The sequence below is a fragment of the Nelumbo lutea genome, chromosome 8, assembly GCF_056320005.1.
Source record: "Nelumbo lutea isolate HS-2025 chromosome 8, American lotus-T2T, whole genome shotgun sequence".
Taxonomy (NCBI): Eukaryota; Viridiplantae; Streptophyta; class Magnoliopsida; order Proteales; family Nelumbonaceae; genus Nelumbo; species Nelumbo lutea.
The window spans coordinates 31,724,357-31,742,295 of NC_142691.1; the positions used below are offsets into that span (position 1 = coordinate 31,724,357).

General features: G+C 42.6%; 1 protein-coding gene across 1 annotated transcript; it reads left to right on the forward strand.

Annotated features, from left to right (window-relative positions):
• The first annotated feature begins 155 nt into the window (after nt 1-155).
• LOC148843704 (glutamate receptor 2.9-like) lies at nt 156-17,156 on the forward strand. The gene is made up of 4 exons (XM_088959444.1): nt 156-841; nt 12,012-12,406; nt 14,974-15,368; nt 16,803-17,156. The coding sequence occupies exons 1-4, from the start codon at nt 156-158 to the stop codon at nt 17,154-17,156; spliced, it is 1,830 nt and encodes a 609-aa protein (XP_088815570.1).
• The last annotated feature ends 783 nt before the right edge of the window (nt 17,157-17,939 follow it).

Here is a 17,939-nt window from a genome sequence, read left to right on the forward strand (position 1 = left end):
GGAAAAACACCATCAATACCAAACACCATGTTTGACAATTTTTGAATATTGAATGAATAAACCATACTACTAGCTTGTTATGCATGATGAGCAAAATTCACGGGACCAAAGTATCCTAATTTCTATTCTCTATGCAGCCATGGATTTAATAGAAGATGTCAGGATGCAAGCCATTAGTTGCCATGGGAAACAAAGTTCATATACCAATAATTTCCTTCTCGCCACACAATTTTAGCATCCCACGCACCCAATTTCCTTACCTTGTCAGAATTGCTCAAAATAATTCATCCCAAATTAAAGAAATTGTCAACATTGTCCAAGCATCTCAATGGAGAGGAGTGTCAATCATCCATGAAGACACTGAAAGTGGAAAAGTAGCAACACTGTACCTTACTGATGCTCTCCGAGACATTGGTGCCCAAGTACGCCAAACAATTATCTTGCCCTTTTCTGCAGAAACTGAAGTAATTATAGACACCCAGCGCATGCTCGAAGGAACCAGCACAAGAGTCTTCATCGTCCATCTCTCTCATTCTCTTGGCTCCTCTTTCTTCTTGCAAGTCAAAAAGGCAGGAATGGTGAAGCCTGGGTTCTTGTGGATTGCTACTAGTACTGGATTTACAGATCTTAGGGACTCTTTCCTCTTTCATTCTGCTGAAGGATTTATGGGAGTGAAGCCTCAACTGCCGCCATGTCAAGCCTTCCGTATGATTAAAGATCAATGGAGAAAACAAGTTCAAGAGAAAGATATAGACATGAAGAAAATGAAAATCAACGTATACGCAGCACTCTGGGCATATAATGAACTATTTGTCATGGCAAATGCAGTAGAAGAAGCTAGGTTTGTTTCATGTAAGAACTTTTGGTTTAAATTTGAGATAGTAAATGAGACAAATCCTCCTCCATAGCGAGCTATCCTGCTGCGAGCTACCTTGTAGCGAGCTCCTAGGACTACTTGGAGGTGACCCTTTTCAAGGCTATCTTTGGGGTAGTTTTTTCGCCTAAGTGTTGGATCGAGGTGGTTACCCTAGCTTGCGAGCTGGGATAGTCTTGGAGTATTCCCTTTCGGTAGCTCGGGGGGCCTCATAGCTCGCGTTGTAGCGAGCTCCCCCTATAGCGATCTATGATGTAGCGAGCTGTCCTGCGGGCTCGTTACATAGTTGCAGTTAGGCTGGGGTGCTGAGTTGTTGCTCATGTTGAGTCACATCCACATGTCACCTTCCCAGGGGGTCGGGTCAAATCCTCCTCCATCAATTGCCCCCCACTCCTCGAGCTAAGGGTCGTGTTCTAGCGCGAGGAGTTCATGGACTGTGACGGATGGATTTGACCCAAAATTCAAACTTGATTGACTGATTGCATTAAATACACGCACGTGGTTGCCAGGGGGTTTTTGAACTTTTTGAATGCCGAGAAGCGTGCCAAAATGACTATTAGTTTTGGAAGACGTGCCGCCGCCATTACCTTAATCAAGGGAGGCATGCAGCCAATCGCGTTTTGGTTTCGAAAGACATGCAGTCAGCTTGACTGCGAACCGTCAGATCCGCCTCACCCTGAGCCATTGATTTGAGGGCACAGTGGCTATAAGTAAGAGGGCCCCAGGCCTCATCTCCTTCACGCTAACTTGCTTTGCTCTTGGATTCTGAGGTCGCGCCTTCATCTAGCTACCTGAGCTCTTCTTCTGTTCACACCGCCTTTTCCCAATTCAGCTTTCCCTAGTGATTCTTATCAATTTTTCAGCATGTCTGGGTATCCGTACAACAATTTTCCCTAGGGTGGTGACCAAGGAGACATCCCCTCGAGCTCGAGGGGAACTTGGGGGCAGGTTCTGGAGGCTAGGGAGGCCTCCGGTGAAACGGCTTCCACCTCTTGGGGTAGGGAGCTTGATAGTTTTGGGCCTTCCACCATGTCGATGGAGAGAGTCAGGACCTTGGTCCTTTACTATGACCTTCCTCGGAACCTCATCTACAGTCTTCCCTCTAGTAACTTCCCTTGGGAACACGATCATGATGAAATCATGATCTTTCAGGAGCAGCTCATTGCTGGCCTCCATCTCCCTCTACATCCTCTGATTGTAGAGGTTTTGAATCATTTTAATATCACTATCGACCAGCTTCACCCCAACTCGATCCGCAATGTAGTTGGGACTATTTCTTTGTGCTATGAGTATTGTCTTCCCCTTAACCTTGATATCTTCTCTTCTATTCTCTGTATCAAGAATGCTTCTCCCGGGGCACCTCCAGAAAGGCGTTCCTATTGTTTCCCACCCCCCCGCCCCGGCTTCAAGCTCTTGCACGAGCTGTAGAATAGGATCCTGGCCTGGAAGCGGGATTATTTTGTAGTGCGCAACCCCGAGGGGTGGCCCTTCCCATCTCACTAGAGGGGCGCCGTCTAGGATCCAAGGGTTGAACTGGATCCTAAAATTCGAGAGACGCTGCAATCTTGGGCAGCACTTGGCCTTCTCTGCTCGGACTACTTGGCCAAGAACAAGCTCGCGCAGGCCGGCCAGAGCTTTGGTAGGTTGCCTTTTAGGTCGCGTAGTGCCTTAAAAGATTTTTTTTTGTGTTGGACTAGTGCCTTGTGGTTTTTGACAGCCAAGATGACCGGTGTGGATGCTCGTCGGCTTCTATCCAGTAGCCAAAATAGTAGGGTCAAGAGGTCGCGCTTCCGGTGGTACAGAGTTCGAGTCTTTGGAGCCAGCTTTCATCCTGCCGGTGTCAAAGGTCCCCCCAGCCCCATTCGAGGGGGCAGCCATGGGAGGTGGTGCAGAGGGGCCCGAGGTTCCGGCGCATGGGCAGTTCCCTTCGTCAGAGCAGCCCCACCGCTTTGCTTTCCCACAGTTCCCCACCGAGAACTAGGATAGTGTTACCGACATTGTCGTGGCTTCGCGGCAGAGTCGAAAGTCAATCTCCCAGGAGGAGGTCGCCTGCTAGGGGGAATGGAGCCCAGGCAGCTCGCGAAGCTAGCCTTCGCTCACTGCATGGTGGTACGTGATTTTTCTCCTTCCCTTTATTTTCTCTTCTTTTTTCCACCTTTTCCTCTTGTTTTCACCCTTTTGACCTCAATCTTCTGATTGGTAGGTGAACTCCGCCATCCACGCCATGGCCCTCCAGACCAACATCCACTTCTACGACACTCTCAATCAAAGGTCCACGGTGCAATGACTCTAGGGCGAGCTCGACCGGGCCCGAGGTGAACTCCTTCAGGCTCGTTAGGGGAGCGAGGCCCAAGAACAGCTCGTCCGGGACCTGGAAGCACAGATTGCCTGATTGTTTAAGGAGAACACTCGCTACCGGGAGGAGTCGTCGAGGGTGGCAGGGGATAGGGAGCTTCTCCACCAGCATGTCCAGGACTTGGAGTCAACGCTTCAAGATCGGACTCAGACCTTTGATGCTAGGGTGGAAGCCAAGCGAGCTAAGGCGGTGAGTGACTTCAAGGACTCCCAGGAGTACCACGACCTCTAGGTGGACTACGGCACGGGCTCCTACCATTCGAGGTTCAAGCTCTATCGCTGGTTGGTCCAGAAGAAGTTCTCCGGGCTCAACCTCGATGGTGTGACCATGAAGGGCCTAACCCCTGAGATGGCGGATGCAGCGGAGGAGGAGGAGCCCGACTCCCTAGAGGAGGAGGAGGACGAGGCGACGAGAGAACCCTGAGGTCGATTCTTATTCTTCTGTTTCTTGGATGGTTGTTCCTGGGTGTTTAAAACCCGGTTTAAATAATTTCTCTTGATGGACCTTCTTCGGGCTATTAAGCCTTGTTCGTCTTTCTCTCTCTTTTCTTTTTTGTGATGAACCTTTCTTGGGCAACTAGGCCCGTTTTTTTTTTTTTACTTCCTATTGGACTCTTCCCGATCTATTTTAGCTCGGTTTTTATTTATGGATCAGTAATGAAATTCTTTTTCTACTGAGTATGGTGTGCTCTTATTTTTTGCCAAAGTGATCCCATCACTCGAGCTATTAGAGCTACATACCCGAAGTAGAATTTTTCGGTAATTGTTACCCTGAGCTATCCCTTAGCGCTTGAGGTCTTTTTATAGTATACCGTGAAGTAATTACCATGTATGCCCGAATTGTATGCTTGAGGATACCTCTGATACTTCATACTTTGCCTTTGCCAATGAAGTGACTAAGTCTTTCACAGTGCCGAGGTCTTAGTTAGCTCGTTGTTTTAGCCCCTAGGCTGAGGGGATGACAAAGTCTGCCCTTGGGGTTCGCCCATGCCATGGAGGCGACTGAGGCTTATTGCGCCAAGGTCGTGTTAGCTCGGCATTTTGACCCTTAGGCTTTGAGAGTGACTTATGTTCTACTCAGTATTTCGCCCATGCCATAGAGGCGGCTGGGTCTTATTGCGCCGAGGTCGTGTTAGCTCGGCATTTTGGCCCTTAGTCTTTAGGAGCGACTCATGGTCTGCTCGGTTATTTATAGATAGTATTGCCTCAAGTTGACAATATTCCATGCCGAGGTACTTGTTTCCCTTCAAGGGTCTCGAGCTCATACGTTCCCTCCCCAAGTGCTTGCTTTACTAGGTAGGGCCCTTCCCAGTTTGGCCCGAGCTTACCAACACCGAGCTTAGGTACCATAACTTTACGAAGTACAAGGTCACCAACGTGGAGGTTTCGCTTTCTGACCCTGGCATTATAGTACCGTGCTACTCTCTGCTGGTAGGCTACAGTCCTGATATATGCAAGGTCTCTTACCTCGTCAAATAGGTAAAGGTTAGTACATAGCTCATCTCCGTTTGCCTTATAATTATACACCTCCAATCGTTACGAAGGAACCTCGATCTCGGCTGGGATGACTGCTTCGGTGCCATAAGTGAGGTTGAAGAAGATTTCACCTGTGGCAGTCTTCATTGTTGTCCGATAAGCCCACAGAACACTAGGTAGCTCATATGCCCACAATCCTTTAGCTCGATCTAGTCGCGCCTTGAGTCCGTGGAGGATAGCCCTGTTTGTGACTTCCGCTTGACCATTTGCTTGAGGGTGTGCGACTGAAGTGAAGTTCTGTCGAATTCTCATATCTTGACACCAGTTCTGGAACTTGATATCCTCGAATTGCTTACTGTTATCGGAAATCGGTACTCAAGGTAATCCGAAGTGATAGACTATATTTTTCCAAAAGAAGTTCAGCACGTTCCAAGTTGTGATGGTTGCGAGAAGTTTGGCATCTACCCACTTGGTGAAGTAAGCAACTACTACCACTAAGAATCTCCTATGGCCTGTCGCTGGTGGAAACAGTCCGAGTATATCGATCCCCCATTGTGCGAAAGGCCACGAGCTAGTGAGATACTTGAGGTCGGCGGTAGGCTGATGGTGGATGTTGGCATGCTTCTGGCACTTGTCACACTTTCTAACAAGCTCAATCGCTTCTGCTTTCATTGTTGGCCAGTAGTATCCATGTCGTAGTACTTTCTAGGCGAGGGCCCTGCACCCTAAGTGTCTGCCGCACAGGCCCTAAAGAGTGTTGCGGAGCACGAGCTTAGCTTCGGAAGGTCACAAGAAGTGCAGGTAGGGGAGTGTATAAGATCTTTGGTACAACCGCTCATCTATGATGACGTATTTGGCCGGGTCCTGTGTAGCAGGAAGCTCGTGAGCGAATCAATCCAGCTCGGCTCAGCTTGAACGACAGGAGCGACCTCCTCTGCCCCCCTGAGAATGCTAGACCGAGGTAGGTTCTCTATGCACACGATTCTCATGGTGTTGTCACTGGTGCTGGCTAACCGGGATGGGGCGTCGGCCTCAGCGGTCTCAGACCTCGGGATTTGCTTGATGAAGTGTGACTGGAAGTCGAGCAAAGCCTCCCTTACTTTGGCTAAGTAGGCAATCATAGTTTGTTCGTGAGCTACGTATTCGCTTGTGACTTGATTGACCACGAGCTAGGAATCACTGCAAATGATGAAATGCTAGCTTTCATTTCTTTGGCTAGAGCCAGCTCGGCTATTAACACCTTGTACTCCACTTCATTGTTGGATGCCGCAAACTCAAAGCATAGCGTGTACTCCAATTTTGCGCCGCTTGATCCGTATAGAACAATTCTGGCTCCACTGCCCTGCTGGTTTGAGGAGCCATCTACGTGAAGGATCCAGGGCTCCTCCTCCCAGTTCGCGCTTGGCCTAACTAGGAGGGATGCTGCATTGGGTACTACCTCATGGTGCTCGAGCTTAACCGGCCTGGGAACTTTGGGCCCACCCGAGCTAGGGGCCTTGTGCTCGACCAGCCTAGGGACTTTGAAGCTGAAAGTGCATTCTGTAACAAAATCTGCTGAAGCTTGGGCCTTGATAGCAGTTCGCGGCTTGTATTGGAGGTCATACTTGCTGAGCTCAATGGCTCACTTCGTCAGCCTACCGGATACATCGGGTTTGAGCAGAACTTGGCTCAGAGGCATATTGGTGAGGATGATAATGGTGTGAGCTTGGAAGCACGAGCGAAGCTTTTGAGCTACGATAACTAATGCATATGCCAACTTTTCTATCTGTGGATATCTTGTCTCTGCACCCTGCAACACTTTGCTAACATAGTAGATAGGTCGTTGGACCCGATCTAATCTTTAATCAGTATCGAGCTGATCACTTCGTCACTTGCAGAGAGATACAACTCTAAAACATCGCCCTCCTCGGGCCGGGTTAGGATCGATACACTAGCGAGGTACTTTTTGAGCTCGTTGAACGCGAGCTAGCACTCTTTTGTCCACTTGAAACCTTTGCTTTTAATTACCTTAAAGAAGGGCAGGTAGCGATCTGCTGACTTGGACATGAAGCGGCTCTGAACGGCTATTCGGCCATTAAGCCTTTGAACCTCCTTCATATTTTGGGGTGGTCTCATGTCTAGGATGGCCATTATTTTATCTGGGTTGGCTTCAATGCCATGTCGGTTAACAATATACCCCAGGAACTTGCCCAAGGTGACACCAAAGACACATTTATTTGGGTTCAATTTCATGTTAAATCTATGCAAAATTTTAAAAATTGAATGCAAGACTTGTATTAAATCATGCAAAAACTGGGTTTTGACGACCATGTCATCTACATAAGATTCTATTTTTCGGCCAATTAATGGCTCAAACAATTTATTTACAAGTCTTTGAAAGGTTGCCCCGACATTCTTTAGCCCAAAGGGCATGACTTTATAGCAGTACAGGCCAAGCTCGATTATGAAGGCAGTCTTTTCTTCATCCACTAGGCCCATCTTGATCTGGTTGTAACCCGAATAGGCGTCTATGAAACTTAGCAACTCATGCCTGGAGGTCGCATCCACCAGTCGATCGATCCTGAGAGTGGGAAGCAATCCTTTGGGAAAGCTCGATTCAGGTCGGTATAATTGACGCACATGCGCCATTTACCGTTAGCCTTTTTCATCAGAACTGGGTTAGCGACCCAGCTCGGGTAGTGGACTTCATTATGAAATTGGCTGCAAGGAGCTTCCCGACCTCTTCATAAACCACTCTCCAGCGTTCTGGGGCTAAGTTGTGTTTCTTCTGTCTAACGAGCCTAACTACATGATCAATGTTAAGTCTATGAGTTATGATGCTAGGGTCATTGCCGGGCATTTCTGCCGTAGACCAATGCAAAAACATCTAAATTTTCTAGTAGAAAGCATACCGGTTTAGATTGTAGAGGCTCCTCAATGGAAGCACCGATCTAAAGTGTTCGGGCTGGATGCTTTGCTGAGGCTGGGATGGAGATTGTCTCTTCTATGTGTGCAACTCGCTCCTCACTCTGCTTCATAGGTCACTCCAGCTCGAGGTCATCGGCCACCTTGGCTTTCTCTTTGAGGGCGGCGACGTAGCATTTGCGAGACTCGAGCTGGTCACCTTGTGCTATCCCGATCTCAAAGTTCATGGGGAACTTCATGACCAAGTAGTAAGTGGAAACCACAGCCCGTAAGGCATGGGTGATCGACCGACCTACTATGGCGTTATACAGGAAGGGGGTTGCGACCACCAAGAAATCATGGCGGAGCCTCACTATGCTAGGCCAAGTGCCGACTTCCACAGGTACTATAATCCTTCCCAGGGGCCTGACTTCCTCTCCGCTGAAACCTACTAGGGGAGTGTTCGCAGGCCTTAGGTCACTCTCCTGGAGCTGAAGTTGGTCGAAGGTTGCTTTGAAGAGAATGTCCGTTGAGCTGCCTGATTCGACGAGGACGCACCTGACTTCGAAGTCGTTGATCCTCATTTTTATGACGAGCACATCATCGTGGGAGTAGTGGACCCCGCGTGTGTCGTCTTCTATGAAGAGGATGGGGTCTTCCATCCTTGGCCACTTCGGGGGGTTCTACTCTTCCTTAGCGGCCTCGCGAGCTAATGCACGAGTTGCAGCTGAGGTGCAGCCCACCACAATCGAGCCTCCAACTATGACATGGATGGTCCCCCGAACTAGTCTTTCTTTGGGGGCTGCTTTACGGTTGTTTGGTTGGCCTACTGGAATCGGGAGCATCTCTACTCTGCTCCCCTTGACGACCTATTTTATTACTATTATTTTTACTTTGTACAAAATTTCTCAGATATCCGCGACGGATGAGTTCTTCTATCTCATCGTGGAGGTTCTTACAACATTCGGTGCTATGACCGTGATCTTTATGAAAGTTACAATACAAATTTTTATTTCTAGCATTAGGGTCGGCCTTCAGCTGAGGTGGCTACTTCACGTACGGAGCATCCTTGATCGCCATGAGGATCATGACCCACTTCGTGTTGAGGGGCGTGTAGTCCCTTTCTGCAGCCGAAGTTCGGGAGGGCTGAACCGGCCTTGCCCCCCGAGCTAAGTCCTTCTTCTTCCTGCTGTCGCCCTGAGATGGGGGGTCTAGTTCCTTCTTTCTCTTCTCAAGGGTCTACTCGTCTTTTTGGTTGATGTCTTCCTCTGTCCCTATGAACCGATCCGCGAGCTTGAGGAACTCAGTCATGGTTTTGGGCTGGTTGACAACTGTGTGCCACTTGAACTCTTTGTGGGTGATACCTTACTTGACTGCGGTGAGGTGAACTGCGGGATCCAGGTCGGGTATCTACAGACAATCGTCGTTGAACTGCTTGGCGTAGCTCCGGATGGACTCCCTTTCCTTTTGAACTATGCCAAGGAGGCTTTCTTGAGTTCTTGGGCACCTCTTGCTAGTGAAAAAGTGGGAGGTGAAAACTTACACGAACTGCGCCCAACTTCTTATCAAACTGGGAGCAAGGTTTTGGTACCAGGTGCGGGCTACCCCTTTGAAGGTGGTTGAAAATGCCATACACATGCAAGACTCGCTGGCTCTTGCCAGGTGCATCTGAGGCTGGAAGACGTCCACATGATCATTCGGATCGAAGGATCCATCATACTTGTCTAGTGGAAGGAGTTTGAAGTCCCTTGGCATGGGGACAACAAGGAGTTCTGGGGGGAACGGGGAAGAAACCGAGAGGAGAGGGGTAGCTTTCACTTCACCTGAGCTTACCTTCTCTTTTCCTTTGAGCTCGAGAGAGGCTCGAGTAGCAGTTCGGCGAGTTCACCGGCGTCTTCTCTGCCACTTTGTTGGCCCAGCGTTGGTGCTTGATGCTTTAGTATCACCGAGCTTGACGAGCTCGAATTGTTGGTGGTGGTGGCTTTGAACCGAAGGGCCCTGCCTGTAGCCTGCGGCTAGGACCTCAAATGGGTTCTCTACGAGAGGGAGATCAAACTGGGAGTGCTGGGACGATGCGGGCTTGGTTGGCTGGGAGGCCCTCGACCTGCCCACAGGCTATGAGGTGGGGGTGGTCGGCCTCTCCTTTCTACTATGGGAAGAGGCTCGGCTCTTGGCGAGATCCTAGACCTAGGAGGCCTCTCCCCGGCGGGGTCATTCCCTCCTGCGGGAGGGCTTGGTCTACTTCGTGGCTAGGTGCCAAGGGGGAAGCGGCGGTTGGGCCTGAGGCAAGGAGGGGAACAGCTACTGGTACTGGTACTGGGAAACCTGGTGCAACACTTGTTGTTGGTAGAGTTGGAACTGCTGGAATTGTTGCATTTGGGCTTGCATGGCTCACATGCATTGCATTAAATGTTCCAACGAGTTCGAGTAGGTCACTAGGGGCACAACCAAGGGTTCAACAAAGGTTGCTCCAATCGTAGAAGGGAGTGGGGTGATCATGGGTGCCACTGTGAGAGGCACATTCAGACAAGGAACTCCATCCACAGAAAGGGGGACGGTGAACTATCCAATACAGATAGTGGGTAGTTGGGGTTGCTCCCTAGGAGCGTTCTACTTGGCACCACTTCCGGCGTTGGTAGAGGAGGCCATGAATGCTAAGTTTCAAAAAAGGAACTATAAAAGCTTAGAGGAAGGCTTTTTGAAGCGTTTCCCACAGACGATGCCAAATGATGTTCTGCAATTCGATCACTCCTAGCTAGCGGACAACTGGCTCCTAGCTGACGACGGATGGTACCTGAGAAGAAGACAACGAAGGATTCCTGAGGGCTTACCCGGTGGGAATACTCCGATGCTTTAGTTAGAACGCTTGTGAGAGAGGTGAAGATTGCAAAGAAGGCTAAGAGTGCAGGTCACGCTAGCTCAGTAAGAGTTTAAGATTAATTCAAGATACCTCTTCCTCTTCGGCTAGGGGGCTCTTAAATATGGGCGTTCTTGTCGAGCTGGGCATAACCGCCACTGGACCTCTGTCGTAGCCGTTACTGACCAGGGCTGCACATGTAATCATTGCAGGGTACTATTCAATCGGGTGAGTGACACGTCTCGTGAGGACAGGCACGCCTCCATCTATCGAGAGAGATGTGGGTGCAGTCTGTTGAATTGACAGGGACTGCACTGTCAGTCAGGAGACGTGGCGTAGTCTGACGGGTACGGTCTTGTCAAATAAAAGCTTCCTGAGTGCACCGCGTCGCGTAGCGAGCTATCCTGCCGTGAGCTACCTTTTAGCGAGCTCCTAGGAGTACTTTGAGGTGACCCTTTTCAAGGCTGTCTTTAGGGTAATTTTTCCGCCTAAATATTGGAGTGACGTGGTTACCCTAGCTTGCGAGCTAGGATAGTCTTGGAGTATTCCCTTTTGGTAGCTCAGGGGGCCTCATAGCTCGCATTGTAGAGAGCTCCCCCTATAGCGAGCTATGACGTAGCAAGCTGTCCTGCGGGCTCGTTACTTAGTCGCAATCAGGCTAGGGTGCTGAGCTGTTGCTCGTGCTGAGTCACGTCCACGTGTCACCTTCTCAGGGGGTCGGGTCAAATCTTCCTCCATCAGTTACAATTATTGAGATTAATTTGGTAATATATATACATACATATACATATATATATATATATATATATATATATATATATACAGAGAGAGGGAGAGAGTGAGAGAGAGAGAGAGACACACACACACACACACACACACTTCTATTTACCATCTTTGCAATAAGTCATGTCACCTACCATGGTGCAGCCCTTTTGTTCGACCACCTCTTGATTTATCATAATTAAATCCTATACCATAAACCCCAAGATCTAATACATTAAACCTTAAACCCTAAACCATAACCCTAAGGCCTTATTCGCTTTTCGGTAAGTTACTTACCCGGGTAAGTGCACTTACCCAGGTAAGTATTTCCTAGGAAACACTTATCCATGTTCTTTTATTTTTCATGTAAATAAGATAATGATAGTTTTGACCATAAAATGTCATTATTAAAAGGTATAATTTTGTCCCATCCAAGTGTTGGCAACTTTCCTTGGCAGGTGGGAAAGTTAGGAGATGGGTATCACTTATCCGGATAAGTGATACCTAGGAAAAATAAAATTTCCATGAACCCCATAGAAATCTTAAAAAAGAACATGGGTTTCTTGGTCAATGGAACCAAATTCCCATTGACCAATTTTTGCCCTCTCAAAATCTAAAAGAAGAATGGACCCTAAATCCTAAAATTAACCTTTAAAATGCATTTGATAGGGCACATATCCTTCAACCAGGTGGGAGTTAAATGATTATCAAGGAATTAGCCCATCTTCTTACATACATATCTAAATAAGATTTTTTAGGACAAGATTTTTGAAAGTGATGACTTCCATTGTGTTGCGTTGTTAGATTTGTTAATGTTTTAACACCACCAAACATTGATAATTCATTTCTTCTGGTTCTTTTATTTGTGGGAACAAGAGAACAGGTTTTCAATGGTGCAGTAGGAGACATAACAATTACATCGAATAGATCAAAATTTGTGGGGTTCACTCAACCATATACTGGTTTTGGAGTTCGCATGGTTGTACCAGTAGAGCATGAAAACCTTACAGATGGATTATGGTGGTTCTTGAAACCATTTACACCACAACTATGGTTTACCACCTTTGCATTCTTCATCTTGAAAGGAGTATTAGTATGGATATTTGAGCATCAACAAAATCCTGAGTTTCAGGGCTCATATTTTCAACAGATAGGAAAAGTTCTTTACTTTTCTTTCTCCCTACTAGTTTTTTCACAAAGTAAGTAAAGGTATTTTTATGGATTTTCCAAGTGTTGAGTTCTATGAAAGCCACTTTGCATTTTAAAGGGTGTTTTTTAAATTGTGGATGATTCTTCTCTCATTGACTGGTTATAATATGTAAAACGTTTTTATTAAAGCTATGCTTGGTTTGAAGGAAAAAGTAGGGAAAAGAAAGGAAAGTCAGGGAAACCTTCACAAATATTTTATAGGTTTCCCTAACTTTCATTTCTTTTCCCTACCTTTTCCTTTAAACCAAACATAGACTAAGGGATCGATTATGATGCTAGAAAGACATGATACTAGAAAAACATACAACTAATCAACTAGTATCACAAAAGTAGTAAGCAAATAGGTGGGTTTTCATCAAAATTCATGGGGTTATGATTGGTCAAAGCCTTTTGATATCATGTGTTTCCTGTATCATATTTTCCCTTTTATTAAATGAAAAGTTATTCATACTTGTTAGTTTGTTTAGTTTCTTTTATTTTTAAATGGGTAAATTGTTGGAACGTCCCCTGAAGTTTCTAACTGTTGCTGAAACTTCCTTGAAGCTTGGTAATTGTAATCGCTCCCTTGAACATTTTGACATAGTTACAAATAAACCCTCACTGTAAGAATCCTCCAATAAGAGGTATGAAAATGTCCAAAGTGTTCATGTAGTAACTTTTGACCAAAATGTCTTGTTTTCAATTTTTTGTATGAATGGTTATCCCAAACCCTTCCAATCAATTTTATAAAATTTGATTTATTTTCTAAATTTTCCTTTCATATTAATTAGTTAAAGGTAAAGTTGCAATCTTAATCTCTTTTTCTTTTGTTGGACATAAAGTTTAGTAGTTTACCCTTTTTAAATTTCATCAACTTCCTTCTTTCATATGAAATTACAGCTTTATGGTGCAAAATGAATTGATGAGTGTCTTTAAAATTTAAAGTTAATAATTTCTTAAAATAGAACTTCACCATCACCCTATGCATAACCTCCTCCCACTAGTGACAATAGGATTTGATCCAAAGCCTCCCCTACAACCAGCAATAGTTGCTCCCTTTTCTTTTTAAACATATGTGAACATGTTCATTTAGTGCTCCTTCAAAATCTTTTATATATTTGAAGGTGGCAATTTCTAACCCATTCATCCGTAACACAACCCTACACATCCATTTAACAATAAGTTGGTGGAGTGGGTCGATTAATCCATTGGGCCATAGAAAATGGGTTGTGTTAGGTTTGGTTGTGGGTATTCATTTGGGCCAATTATATGTACGTCACCATATTCTCAATTCTTTCTCTCTCTCTCTCTCTCACACACACACACTTTTTAACAATTTTCTCTCCTCATAATTCCATCTTTTCTCTGTCCTATAAATTCTAAATTTTATCTCTATTCTCTCATTCTTTAGGATTTTTTTCTTTCAATTTTCTCACCTCTTTTCTCTATCTTGACTTTCTCTTTCCTATCTCACATTCTTTGTCTCCTGTATTTCTCCTTTTTCTCCCCAATCCTACAAATTATTCTTTCTCCCTCCTCACGTTCTTTCCTCTCTTTCTTTTAATCCAATTTCCCTCTCTACTTCTTTTTCTCACCAATTCTCTATCCTCCTCTTTTATTATTGACTTTTTTCTCTTTTCTCATACAGTATCTCCCCCTCTACTCTCCTCCATTTGTGGGTCTCTCTCATGTATTTTCTCCGTCCTATGTTTTTCTCACTTATCTCTCATCCATTTCTACTTCTTTCCTTTCTATTGATCTCTAGTTCTCTACTATATTTTCTTTCTCTCTTTGATTTTAATTTTATTGAATCTCAACTTTTGTATCTTTGTAAACCATCCACTTAAGGACACGTAGCAACATAGAAAAGCTATAGTTTTTTTTTCTCAAAAAATATTTGTTTACATTTTTTAATTATTCAAACTAGTGGAGATCCGTGTAATGCACATGATTTGTTGAATGAAAGTTAAACAATAAAAACATATAAGAGTAGAATTTTTTTTTATTTTAACTTTTATGTAGTTAATATTATTTATGTTTTATATATTATTTTTTATGAATTTTAACAATACAAAAATAAAAACAATTAATTTTAGTTAATTTAATTGTTAAATCTCTTATAAATAACAATAATTTAATCTCCAATAGTTATTGAAAATTTATAATGAAAAAACACAATTATTGAAAATAAATTTACAACAAAAATACAATATAAATTTTCAATAGTTGTGTATTTTATTGGAAATTGTTAGTTATTGGAGATTTGGCTATTAATTTAGCTAAAATTAATTATTATTATTTTTTTGTATTGTAAAAAAGATTATTAAAAGTAGTATATGAAACATAAATAATATTAATTGTCTTCTCTTCAACCCTACATCGAACCTAAATGAACCTATTCATTTGCCACCCCTATTTAGTATCTTCCAATAAATCAGGTGCACTCTAATATATTTTGTATATATCTTGTGAATATTTTCCTTTTTTTATTAGTACTTATGCATGGGAAAAAAAAGAATGTGTGGCATCATTATGCCTTGTGGAGTTGATACTTATAAATTTGTTTTTTATTTTACAGAAGGAAATCTCCAGACCAACTATTCTAGATTCGTAATATACTTGTGGATGTTAACATTGTTCATTATTGTGGCAAGTTATAATGCAAATCTAATTTCCATCTTAACGGTGGATAACCTACAACCAACCGTTACAAGTCTTGATACATTGCACAAGGATGGAAGCTATGTTGGATATCAGAAAGGGTCTTTTGTGGGTGAACTTCTGATAGAGAAAGGATTCCCAGCTGAAAAGCTTAAGAAGCTTTCTACACCTACTGAATATGCACTTGCTTTATCAAACAAAAGTGTTGCTGCAATTGTCGATGAAGTCCCATATATTAACGTATTTCTGAAAAAGTACTGCAACCAGTTCATGATAGCTAGAATGCCTATTCAAACTGGAGGGTTTCGCTTTGTAAGTTTTTTTTCATGCCTAATATTTTTGAATTAGTTTATACCTTTCTTGTTTTATTTTGTGAATTGATACAATTAATGCAAGTATGACTATGAACAATTCATGTTGTTGCATAAATAATAACTATTTTGTATAGAATTAGTGTGTGCTAGGTATTGAATATTGTAGAACAACAGAACATGATTCACCCCATATTAGGACAAAGGGTTTCTTGAGCTGAAGTGAGATCTATAAAATGTATTGAACAACATATGTCAACACAACTTTTTATGGGTTCAATTAGTAATAGCACTTTAACTTTAAAGTGGTTTAGAAAAATCATATATATTCATATCTATCTATCTATCTATCTATCTATCTATCTATCTATCTATCTATCTATCTATATATATATATATATATATATATAATAGAAAGAGGAAAGAAGGGAGGCAAGGGGTCCTCTCACCATAGAGCTCACATGTGACTCCTTTCTCACATGTACATATTTATTTTTAAATGAAATCATTAAAAATATAACAAGGCAAAATTAAAACCCAAGTCTTCATTGTCTCTCATAAAACCTATATTTAATGTCTTTCTAATAAGATCATTCTTCTCTCTCTCTCTCTCTCTCTCTCTCTCTCTCTCTCTCCTAATAGTCAATGTTTGTAACATCTCCCCTCCCCATCTTTTCCTTTTAAATTTCTTTTAATATCTTTTAATCCCTTTTGTCACTCTATAATGAAGTAGGGATGTAAATTAGATGGATTGGGTAAGTTTAAGAGCCAACCTAAATATGAACCCTAGCTTAGATCAAATTAATGTCAAAGCCATATGTGCCAACTGGTACATTGGGTGAACCAATTTTCTTCTTATATAAAAGTCTATAGAAAACATTTCTACTTTCCATGGGTTATTAGGTTTTTCTTTATTTTTTTATTAATTTAATGTAGAATTGTTTCATGGATTCTCATGGTTCAACAACAAAATGCAATGAGAAAAAACTTAACATGGGCCTTTGGTTATCTTCATAATTTTAATTTTAAAATTGTTTTTAACTTTGTTATTCATCTCATGTTTCTACTATATTTTATATGTAAAAGACTAGAAATATATAAAAACTTTAGTGAATCATTATTACTTTATTTTTTCTCTTAAAAATACATTCTTAAAATATAACGAGTAATTGCTTTAAAAATATATATTTATTGTCTTTATTGATGTATATTAGTTTTAATTTCCTAAAATAATTAATCTAGGTAGAAGTATTATTTTCTCTTCATAATTTGTCAATGATATAATGAGCATGAGACTAATGTTATATTTATTGAGGATCTATGTTTGAAGAGTAACCAGTTAACATGGCGAATGGTTGTGTATTTGTGCAATATATTTTCCAATGTATTGATATTTTTTTACATTTAAAACTCAGTTCTCCTTACTTTTTTACAGGTATTTCCCCATGACTCCCCTATGATATCTATGGTGTCTGAGCAAATTTTGATGATTAGTGAAAATCAAGACTTATGGGATAAAATTGAAAATGAGTATTTCCGACAAGAAACATGTTTGAATCCTTATGCCAATATGACATCCACTAGATTGCGCCTTTACAGCCTTCGTGGTGTATACGCAATCACTGGAGTAGCTTCTGCTTTAACCGTCTTTCTTTTCTTTATTTCCTCGATATTATTTCCACAGTGTAATGTTGAGGACAATGAACAAGATGGACAACCCATGGTGATTATACATCATGAACAAGAGGAAGAACCCCAAGTGATTCTACATCAAGATAGAAATACTTGAGAAATCTCCATAGAATGGCCATGTCATTGTCCTAATCGTGGCTGCCGCCATCTTAGAATCTTGGAAAGGAATGTTGTATGACATCAAATATTTAGTTGTTATATATATATGGAAATCAAACAAAAGGTGGGTTTGTGCTATTATTGTTATTATGGTTGTCATTGATTGCAAGAATTTTTTATATGTATTTGTAGTTTACCATAGAATTGTTCTCATATTTGAATAACCTAAATATTCATCCACGGTTGATTAGTGATATATTTCTCTTTTATTTTCTTAAGATGATCTAGTAATTATGTATTGCTCATATGACTACATAAGAAGTTTAGAAGGTTGGGTTTGTGCTACACATTCAACCTTGAAATTAATTAGTCTACTTTAAGTTCTAGAGCAAGTTAGAACTATTTATTGTGTAATCTCATCATCCTAATATGGGATTGTCTAAAAGATGTTAGAGATGTACTTGGAATGATTTGGTTTGGGTTAACTTAATTCTGCCAACCAAACGGATACTATCGGATTGGCATTTGGGTTAATCAAAACCAACCTACATGTTCCTGAAACCAAATGTGATATTGTTTTGTATATCAGTCAACTTAATCAGTTAATCAGTTAAAAGTTCTCCTATTTTATTGCATTTATTACCATTTACCAACTTTATTTGTATGGGAGAAACTAGGCATGAGTTTAGGTCCCGCCATGAAATTAGAATGGGCCCAAAATCATGAGTAACATTCATCCAAACTTTTGCCAAGTTTACCAATATGACAACTAGTTGACTAG

Coding starts and splice junctions, on each gene's coding strand:
- LOC148843704 (XM_088959444.1), top strand. CDS start 156: ATGTCAGGATGCAAGCCATTAGTTGCCATGGGAAACAAAGTTCATATA. Junction 12,407..14,973: donor CCTACTAGTTTTTTCACAAA/GTAAGTAAAGGT, acceptor TTTATTTTACAG/AAGGAAATCTCCAGACCAAC. Junction 15,369..16,802: donor AAACTGGAGGGTTTCGCTTT/GTAAGTTTTTTT, acceptor ACTTTTTTACAG/GTATTTCCCCATGACTCCCC.